This window comes from Canis aureus, chromosome 8 (assembly GCF_053574225.1).
Source record: "Canis aureus isolate CA01 chromosome 8, VMU_Caureus_v.1.0, whole genome shotgun sequence".
NCBI lineage: Eukaryota > Metazoa > Chordata > Mammalia > Carnivora > Canidae > Canis > Canis aureus.
The window spans coordinates 59,903,161-59,913,021 of record NC_135618.1 but is presented as its reverse complement, the minus strand read 5'-3'; the positions used below and the strand labels follow the sequence as shown (position 1 = coordinate 59,913,021).

Sequence of the window (9,861 nt, the reverse complement as noted above, 5' to 3'; positions counted from 1 at the left end):
TGCTCAGAACAATGTCTACGACACAATGGGTGCTCCAAGACTGCTTAAGACAGAACAGTGATTCTCCACATTATGGGGAGGAATCAATCACCTGGAATTTATTAAAATTGCAGACTTGTGAGCCCATCCCTAGAGATGCCAACTCCAAAGGTCTGGCACAGAGGGTCTAAGCAGATGAATCTTTAAGAAATAATCCACAGGGGCGCTAAGGACCACACTCTGAGAAACCAGTTGATCTGTTCATGAATTTTATTAATATGATATGCCAGGTGAAGGTTAATCTTCATGGTGGGGAGAGAGAAGGAACAAGAAAAGTCTGTCCCCTCAGAGTGTTGGTGGGGGTGGAAAATGTGAGGTATCCAAATAAATCGAGACAGCCAGTGACAATGTAATAAAGAAAATAAAGCAGGTGGGCAAGGACAGGGCATGAGCTTGGGTGGCAGGGAGGGCCTCTCTCTGAGGTCACAGTGGAATTAGGAGAGACTGGGACCTCACAGGAGGGGGTGGGAAGCCACGTAGGGCAGAGCCGGGTCAGTAAACAACTAGAAGAAAAGCATCCAGATGGAGCTTCCTCTTCTCCCCAGCTCCCCTGAACCAGGCCCTGGTCCAACAGTATCTCAAAGGAAACCAAGTCCTGGAGCATAAAGCCCCTCCCCCAGTACACCCCCTATTCTAGAGGTTTTCACAGCCAGGACAGACTGGACACAGGAGTCTGGGATGGGAAAGGATTACACGGCCCTTCTCTCCTGGCCGTGGTACTACAGGCTTCCTGCGGCCAGTGGCACAGGTCTGACTCCCTTTTGAGAAACCCGGCCTCTACTCCTCACTCAAGTGTCCCTAAAATCTCAGGCCGAGCCAGATCCCTGGGCTGAGCCAGCAAGTGCAACCCCAGCGGGTCCTCAGGCCTCCTGATGCTCCAGGAGCACTGCCTGTAGGGGTGGGGCCTCCTGAGCATCCTTCCCGATTCGAAGTCCAGGTCCTTGGGAATCCCGGCGGTGGGGACGGGACTGGTCCTCAGGATTTCAGAGAACGTGGCATCACCAAAGAGGCTGACCCTCTTCCCAGCAGGCCGGACAACACATTAGGGAGACGTGAGCCTGGGACCTCGCGGGAGGGGGAGGGAAGCCGCGCAGCCCAGCGAGACTCCCAGGGCAGGTGGGCGGCCAGGGGCTGGAGGTTCCGGGGTCACTTCTTCCTGGCGCGGTCAGCCGCATCCAGGGCTGCCATGTTGCGGGCGGCTGTGACCAGGTGGATGACACTGATGAGGGACTTGAGCGCCGCGATGGGGGCGGTGATCCAGAGGCCCACTCGGAAAAGACCCACAGAGCCAACTGCGGAAGGGAGCATGGGTGATACAGAGAAAACGGCGCAGGTGAGGGCGAGGGCCAGCGGCCTGCAGCCTTCAGGCCTCCATCACCCCAGGCCAGGCCAGCCCCCCCTCTCCCTCCTGCCCAGCCCCTTGCCTCCTACCTAAAGGTCCTTCGGAGAAATTGAACAGGTAGAGGAGGCAGTAGAAGAGCTCATTTCCAGCACACAGGGTAAACAGAGCGGGCTGTACAAACAGCAAAAGGGCTGCTTAACCAAGGGGCGCACGGGGCGGGGCAGTGCTGCCCCTTGTCCAGCTAAGGGATGGGGTCCAGAACCCTCTGTGGATGGGTAATACCTGGGCAGTACTGGGAAATAGGGGTACAGCGGGGGGAGCGAGAGTGAGAGAAATCTCAGAGTATTGCTTCTCTCTTTAAAAATCCTTTCAGGGGGGCAGCCCCGGTGGCACAGCAGTTTAGCGCCGCCTGCAGCCCAGGGCATGATCCTGGAGACCCTGGATCGAGTCCCATGTCAGGCTCTCTGCATGGAGCCTGCTTCTCCCTCTGCCTGCGTCTCTGCCTCTCTCTCTCTCTCTCTGCATCTCTATGAATAAATAAAGAAAATCTTTAAAAAAAAATCCTTTCAGGGACGCCTGGGTGGCTCAGTGGTTGAGTGTCTGCCTTCGGCTCAGGGCATGATCCTGGGGTCCAGGATCGAGTCCCACATTGGGCTCCTGGTGGGGAACCTGCTTCTCGCTCTGCCTGTGTCTTTGCCTCTCTCTCCTTCTCTTATGAATAAATAAATAAAATCTGTATTTATTTTTTTAAAATATTTTTATTTATTTATTCATGAGACACACACACAGAGAGAGACAGAGAGAGAGAGAGGCAGAGACACAGGCAGAGGGAGAAGCAGGCTCTATGCAGGGAGGCCGATGTGGGACTTGATCCCGGGACTCCAGGATCACGCTCTGTGCCAAAGGCAGGTGCCAAACCGCTGAGCCACCCAGGGATCCCTAAATAAAATCTCAAAAAAAAAAAAAAATCCTTTCAGACACAATCTGTGCTCCTAGAATAAAGTCCACATAGCCTGAAGCTTTTCCTTTGAACCCTCAGGCTTATTGAGAACTGGCTCCGCAGGCCAATCTGGCTTCTCTGCCCCTCCCTCCCTCCCTCCCTTCTGCTTTGGGCAGTGATTCACACAGACCCTCCCCACCTATCCTACCCTCCTTGAAGTCAGCTTACAGGCCTCTCCCCCAAGTCTCCCCTGGGTCGGTTTGTCCCTCTTTGTGCTTCTCCTAACCTAGGACCAGGGCTCAGCCAGGGCCTTGGCATATTCGAGGAACTACGGGAAGGGCGGGAGATGCTCACTCTGGAGGTGTAGTAGATGCGAAGCACTGGATTTCCAGACAGGTCAATCATCTTGTGACTTTCACTGCCTCGGACCACAGAGCTTAAGGAGAAAGCAGGGAGAATCCATGAGTACTCCTCACCGCTAATGTCCATCTAATCCCCCTATCAACCCCCATGAAGTAGGTACTGGGATTGCCCCTATTGAACAGAGGTGGCGGTGGGGCCCAGCTGAGAACCCACGTCTTGCCCAAAGCCACACAACTACCTAGCTGGTAATTACCTAGCAGAGTCGGGATTGAAATACCACATTCCAAAGCCCCCAGCTGTTATCTATTTGTAATTCTCTACCTTCCAGCGAGAGGAGTTTCAGGGAATGCTTAATCTACCTGTAAAAAGGATCAGACCCCATAGACAGAGGCTTCGCTTCAACAAAGCAGAGCTAAGAGGGAGACCCTCCCCCCAGGAAGCCTGAGGCCTTTCCAGACACCACCCCATATAGCCTCACCCCTCCCCACTGTGGTGTCTTCTTTAGCCGGCCAGCACCTCCAGAATTGCAGACCTGTGGAGGTGCAGCCAGTGGCTGGCCACATCCAAGCTCATGCTGAGCTGGAAGAGAAGGGTGGCCCGTGGGTACAGCAGGGCCAGGTTGACCAGCAGACACATGGTGGAGCAGCGGTCCGTCAGCATGTCCAGCATAGCCCCAAACCGGGTCCCTGAAAAACCAGGACTGTTAGGCGGGAAGGGGCCAAGGGTCTATGAAAGGAACCATATTGGGTGTGTCACTCTGATGCAGAATCTAAAAGAAAATAAAAAATGCCCAGCAGGCATTGCCCGGGGAGAAAAACAGGCTGCTGCCATCAGTGGGGTGTGAGATCAATGGGCAAGGGTCACTAAGGCAGGAAATGGGGAGGCATGCGGGCGGGAGCAGTGCAGGAGACAGCTAACTCCACAGCTCACCAAACCGGAAACCAAGAGTCCAGAGCTCAAGATAAGCCCACTTGGTCTTAGGGAAGGTCTTGCAGGTGGGTTTGGAGAACAGATTAAAAAATTAATCTGCCCTCCAGAAACCATTCTTCTTCCCTCTCCATTCTCCCTCTAAACACGGCTTCTGGAACCCCTATTAGTTGTGCCAGGCAGGCAGCAGACCCCCCGTAAACACCTGTTGAATGGATTTTTCTTGGGAGACCTCTGGCACTGCCATGTCCAGTTTTGTGACCCCACACCCTACCAGTAAGTTCTTCTCCACAGCCAGCTTAAATCCCTTCTAATACCTAAGTGGGCCATTCTGTTCTGCTTTCGACAGAGACGGGAGAGACGGGGCTCTGCGGTTACCGAGCTCCCGCCAGCCCCAGGTCCCGAGGAGGCAGGAAAGGGGGGTAAGAGGGTGGTTGGGCCTCAAGGCTGGCTGGCAGGAGGTGTCTGTCACCTTGATTAAGGGCTCGAGCAGCGTGTCCATCGAAAGCGTCCAGAAGTCCGCTGAGCAAGTAGAAGGAGGAGGCCGTGAGGGGGCAGCACGGCATGAAGTAGAAAGAAACGATGGCGAAGACAATCCGGGCATAACCTTGGGATGGACGCGGGGCAGACAGGGCGGGATCAGCGACCCTGCCCGAGGCCCCTCGCCCTCCCGTTCGGCGCGGAGCCGCGGGCAGCACTCACCGATGAGGTTAGGCACAAACAGGAAGATATTCTCGCCTGGCATCGCGGCGGCCCCCGATCGCCCCGGGCCCGATCTGGAGGTGGCAACCGAGCCCCAGCCTCGCCGCGCGGCCTCACCTCCCCCCCGCGGAGCCGCCGCGCCCACAGCGCGCAGGCCCCCGCCGTCCCCGCCCGACCCCAGGTGTTAGGGCTCGCAGCCAGCCGGGGCACGGGCCGGCCCAGAGGTGCGTCGGGAGCAGGAGCGCGCACACCCCGCCCTCCTCCCGGGCAGGCCCTCCCGCCTCCAGCGGCCGCCCCTGCCGCCCCAGCGGAGCCGGGCGTGCAAAACTGGAGGAGGAGGGGGGGTGGGGGAAGAGGCGGCCTAAAAATGGCTGCGGCCCCTTTAAGACCTGCCCGCTTCCTTTTCCTCCCTCCGCCCCTTTCCATCGGTGTGTACCAAAGCGCTGGGGGAGGAGGGAGCCAGAGAGGCCTCGGCGCCGAGCAAAGGAGGGAACCGAGAAGGAGGTGTCAAAAGAGAAGAAGACTGCGGCCAATGCTTCTCTTTTCCCCTCTCCGGAGGGTGCAGCTTCCTGGAGACAGAGACAAGGAGAAAACATTCCGCCCTCCTGGGTCGGTGCCTCCCCGAGAGGCAAGGTTACTTGGTACAGGCCACAGTGTTTTCGGCCCCGCCCCCTCTCGGGTCTCCTTTGCTCCCGCCGGCTCGGGCAGCGAGAGGCCGGCTAGAGAGGCTGGAGGGCGGCCGAGGGCGGAGTTGCTCCTCGCGCGTCCCTAGTGGTAGGAGGATTAGGTCCCAGGCATCACCCTAGGGGATTTTCCCCTTTCTCAGACTTCTGGTGCTGGGGTCACCATACCCAGCGAGGTGGAGCTGAGGCCAGAGGAGCGAAAGTGACGAGCTGGGAAAATGACCACCCCCCCTCACCCCGGCCCACGCCTTTGGTTCTAGAATCCCTAATATCCTGGCAACGGGGCTGCAGAACGTCCGCAGACACCAAGGTTTTTATAGCAACGGGTAGCAGCACCACCCCGGGCCCCTCTTTCCAGCTTTCCTCTCCAGCTCCTACTCCCCTGTCCCCTAAATAGGGGCTCCTTAGCCTTCCCTGTTTCCCTCCTGTCTAAGATTTAAACTCATCTGCCAGGTCGGGGATGGGGGGTGGGGGGAGAGCTGTCTGGTCTTGGGAGGTGCCTCGGGTGGGAGAAGTGGGGGGAAGACGACTGCTGTGGGTGTTCCCACCCCACTCCCTTCCCCAGTAAGATTTAAAGCAACAATTTTTTTTTTTTTTTTTGAACAGTAGGATGGTTCATCTAAAGGCCTTATTTAAAATCTGGCCCTGAGGAACGATGGTGGGATGGGTTTGGGGAAAGTGTTCTGGTTTCTCAGCCTAAACACAGGGGCTGCCTGTTTCCAGGGGGATGGAATCCACATCTACCAGGAATGAGGATAAAAAGGGCAGCAGGATGTCCCAAGCTGCAACTCCCTTGGATGGAGGTCCGGTGAACATGGGGGTGAGTTGAAGTGGGGAGCCCCTAGACCAGGGGCACTGACATCTCCAGCCTTGAGACTCTAACCTCACCCCTGAGTGCATAATCTCCAGCACTTGGCCCCGAAGTCCTCAGAGACAGCCCCCCACCTCCAGTGCGGTCTCTGTCAAATCTCAAGACGATGCCAGACTCCTTAGGCCCGGAGCTCCCAGCCTGGGAGCCCCCAGACCCAGGACTCCCATGAACTGAGCCCCTCTGACTTCCCCTTTTGCAGAAGGTTTCATTATCCCGATCTGAAGAATTCCTGACCCGGATCAGCACAGAACTCACCAATGAGGCCTTGTTTATCGCTGGCTGCCACATGAACTCTGTGCCCATCAAGGAAAAACAGACACAAGACCAAGGGACTCAGATATCCAAACATGGTGACCCCCCCACTTCAGGACCATTGTGTCCAGAGACCCTACTGTCCCCTTAGTTCCAGTCCTTAACAGCTCCCAACCACAGCTGATCTTTCTAGCAATCTGTGCCCATCTGTCCCATCTCACAGCTATCCTTTTTTTTTTTTAAGATTTTATTTATTTATTTATTCGTGAGAGACACACAGAGGGGGGGGGGCGCAGAGACACGGGCAGAGGGAGAAGCAGGCTCCATGCAGGGAGCCCAATGCGGGACTCGATCCCAGGACTCCAGGATCACGCCCCGGGCCGAAGGCAGGGGCTCAACCGCTGAGCCACCCAGTTGTCCCTCACAGCTAGTCCTTGAACAGCATGGTGCTCCCTGCCCTCCCAACTCACCCAGTACCCACCCCTCACTGCTGGCCAGGAGCACCTCAGCACCTCCCTCCCTAGCCACATCTCTTTCTGGCTCTGGGGGTAATAATTTCTCTGACTGGGGCCTCTACTTCCAGTGTTCTTCAAGACCCGAGGCACCGATACCCGGTGAGTGAAGCTTCAAGGGAGATGCCCTTTGTCCTGGGAGAAGGATGAGGAGCCTGGAGGGGAGAGAGCGAGGGTTTGACAACATCCTAGCAGGGTAGGGGGATTTTTAAACCACGTAGTCCGATTCTATTCTGCTCTGATTGTCTAATTTAGAATTCTCAGCCCTCCCCTTTCCCTCTGCCATCTCTAGTTCTGACAGAAACCGTACCTGCACCAAGACACACCTCCTGCCATCCTCTCGTGACAAGGTTTGTACCAAGTCCATGAATGGCAAGGCCATTCAGTCTTTTTTTTTTTTTTTTTTTTTTTAAGGCCATTCAGTCTTAACCAAACATTTAGAGTTCACAGAATATGCCAGTCCCTGTTTTAGGAGCTTGGGATCCAGAAATGAAGGGTACAGTCTGCCCTTGAAGGGTTCAGTTTAGTGTGGTGCCAGTCAATAGATGGTCAATTACAATGTATTATGGCTCAGTGCCTGTAATAGAAGTGGATACAGTGAGAAGAGTGCTGATCTCAGCCTCGGTTGGAAGAGAAAGGAAAGGAATCATGGAGCTTCTTGGCAGAGGCGACACCTAAAGAAACAATCTTCCAGTAAAAAGTGGGTTGGTCAGAGTATTCCAAGTGATAGGGCTTTGTATGAGCAAAGACATGAGGTGAGTTTCAGTAGAGTGAATGCGAGTGTGCCTGTGTATGTTTTAAGGTGGGAGAGAAGGTGGGATCAGAGGTAGCTTAGTTGCTGGAGTACACAGGCATGATAGCCAGGGTCTACTCAGAGACCTTATGCATGCTTTATTAAGATCAGGAGTCACCGAAGAGATCCGAGAAAGACAAAATTAGATCAGTCACTCTGGTGGTTGGGGGTAGAGCGAGCTGGAAAGGGGGAGATCAGAGGTGGAGGCCAGTTAGCAATCATGCCCAGAGACTAAGCCCGTGATGATCAGGTCCTGGATTGTCATAGTCATAGTAGAGATGAGAAGAGGGGCAGATTCGAGAAACAAAGACCAGGAAAACGGAGTTTGGTAACTGAGTAGAAATGGTGTGGGGGGAGAGAAAATCAGATGACCCCTCACCCCCATCCCCCTCATTTCTGACTGCCTTAAGTCTGATGATGTCACGCTTCTAACTCCACGATAACTAACTCCACGATAGTTCCCGGTTTCAGAGTAAAAGCCAAAGTCCTTCAGTGACTTCCAAGGCATCTCTCCTCCCCCAGCCCACTGTCTCTCTCTGCTCTCAATATCTACAGCTGCTCCCCTTGCCTCCCCTCTTCAGTCATACCAGCCTCCTCAGCCTTCTAGGAGCATGGCAACCCTGCTCCCCACCTTTGGATGGAGATGCCAATGGGAAGACCAGGTGGAAATACCATGTAGTAGTTGGAAACATGGCCTCACGACTCACCGGAGATGTCTGGGCTGGTGATAGACATTGAATTTTGGAGAGAGTTGGCAGTTGAAGGATGTGTGTTTGCCTCCCGGGGGGTGAGGATTAGGCAGAGTAAGAAAGAAGAGGGCTCTGAGGTTTGGAGTCCTGAAGAGTCTTTTCATGTAAGGAGTTGGTGGAGGAGGAGAGAGAGGGTCATGAAGAAGGCAGAGAAGGAACTGACAGCAGATGTTTATTGAGTGTCTACTATGTGCTGGGTCCACCTGATCTTATGGATAGTCAGTTCTGGGGCTGCTACTTCAAGTGCTTATGACCAAGACCAATGGCATAATGCCTCTGAGAACAAGGCACCGTTCTTCACCTCAGAGAGCTGGCCTTCTAGTGCCTTTGGGACATTTGAACTCTCCCGATTAGCCTTTGGTATTAGAAGCAGCTTGAAGGAGCAGAAAAGCCCTGGGCCTTCACAGTTAATCTGCTATCAACCTGATAGCCTTGTGCAAGTTGCTTCCTTTCTCCCTATATGTCAAATAGGAGCCTTGGACAAGATGCTCTGTAGCAGTCCTACCTGCCCATAGTGTGGTTTCCTGCACCTTCCCAAATGGCACTTATTGAGAATTTCATCCTGAGCCAATACCCTCTCCTCCCCTGGGCAGCACCCCATGGTCCCAAGAGACTTTTCCTCTCAGAAACATGGAAGCCTACAGATCTTTGAATTGCCCCTTGAATTACAGGTCATTGTAGATGGTCAAATGTTGAACAGTGGAATGGGTGAGTGGCTGGAGAGGGTAGGCAAATGGATGAATGGATAAATTCACTGAACAATCATTAGGCACTTCATATGTGCCAGCACTGCTATAGGGGCTGGAGTATAGAAGTGAGCAAAGTAGAGTCCCTTTGCTTTTTAAAAAAACTTAAAAAAAATATTTCATTTATTTATTAATGAGAGACACAGAAAGAGAGAGAGAGAGAGAGGCAGAGACACAGGCAGAGGGAGAAGCAGGCTCCATGCAGGGACCCCGACGTGGGACTGGATCCCCGGTCTCCAGGATCACGCCCCGGGCTAAACTGCTGAGCCACCGGGGCTGCCCAGAGTCCCTTGCTTTTGAGAAATTTAAATGGAGGCTGAGTGATTAGGTAGAAGAGGGATGAGTGGGTGGATGAGTGAATGAGGGTTAGATGGACAGGCAGGCAGATAGATGAGTAGAATGTGCGGATGGGTAGAATGATGTAGATGTGTGGGTGGATAAACACATGGATGGATAGATGGATGGTTGCATGGATGGATGGTGGAGAAAAATGAGGAGTGACAGGTGGATAAAGAGATGAGTGGGGGATAGGGGTTGGATGGAGAGGTGAAGGACAGAAGGAAAAGGCAAGAGCCTTGGGTCCAAAGAATCAGAAGGCTTTTTTTCTTTTCTAGGGAGCTCTGCTTAGCACCTTGGCATCCGGAGGATGACTCTAACCCTCTTTGATGCTGCTCTTGGCCTTTCATATCCTCCTCATTGTGTCCTTCTAGAACATACATCAGAGCTCCTCGTTCACAAGTCATTAACACTTCAGTTTGCTGGAGATGCCTGGACATGAGCAGCATCACACCCAAAGCCTCCCAGGTGTTCTGGAACCATCTCACACCTCTCCACCCTCAGCTGGCAAGGACATCACCAGAAATCCAAGGCTTTAATAAAAAGACAGGTCTTTCCCTCCTCCTAAACCAGGCCGTGCTCTGGAGTGGCTTCTCTGGGGTGGTG

General features: G+C 54.0%; 2 protein-coding genes across 17 annotated transcripts; one reads left to right on the top strand and one right to left on the bottom strand.

Moving 5' to 3' along the window:
- Positions 1-231: 231 nt before the first annotated feature.
- CDIPT (CDP-diacylglycerol--inositol 3-phosphatidyltransferase) lies at positions 232-4,682 on the bottom strand. Its single transcript, XM_077907262.1, has 6 exons — positions 4,314-4,682; positions 4,084-4,218; positions 3,217-3,370; positions 2,676-2,757; positions 1,471-1,552; positions 232-1,331 (listed from the first exon to the last, which is right to left on the bottom strand). The coding sequence occupies exons 1-6, from the start codon at positions 4,354-4,356 to the stop codon at positions 1,186-1,188; spliced, it is 642 nt and encodes a 213-aa protein (XP_077763388.1). The 5' UTR covers positions 4,357-4,682; the 3' UTR covers positions 232-1,185.
- LOC144319323 (putative protein T-ENOL) lies at positions 4,147-9,824 on the top strand. 16 transcript variants are annotated; one of them, XM_077907266.1, is made up of 8 exons: positions 4,147-4,320; positions 5,140-5,306; positions 5,720-5,816; positions 6,067-6,217; positions 6,703-6,733; positions 6,924-6,981; positions 7,980-8,086; positions 9,534-9,824. In XM_077907266.1, exons 3-8 carry the CDS (start codon positions 5,724-5,726, stop codon positions 9,583-9,585), a joined length of 492 nt encoding a protein of 163 aa, XP_077763392.1. In that variant the 5' UTR covers positions 4,147-4,320; positions 5,140-5,306; positions 5,720-5,723; the 3' UTR covers positions 9,586-9,824. The 16 variants fall into 16 exon arrangements, 9 of the variants coding, with proteins under 9 accessions (XP_077763392.1, XP_077763393.1, XP_077763391.1 ...); XM_077907267.1 differs by lacking the exon at positions 4,147-4,320 and having other exon boundaries at positions 5,005-5,322; XR_013385188.1 differs by lacking the exons at positions 4,147-4,320; positions 5,140-5,306 and adding an exon at positions 5,313-5,449 and having other exon boundaries at positions 6,703-6,827.
- The last annotated feature ends 37 nt before the right edge of the window (positions 9,825-9,861 follow it).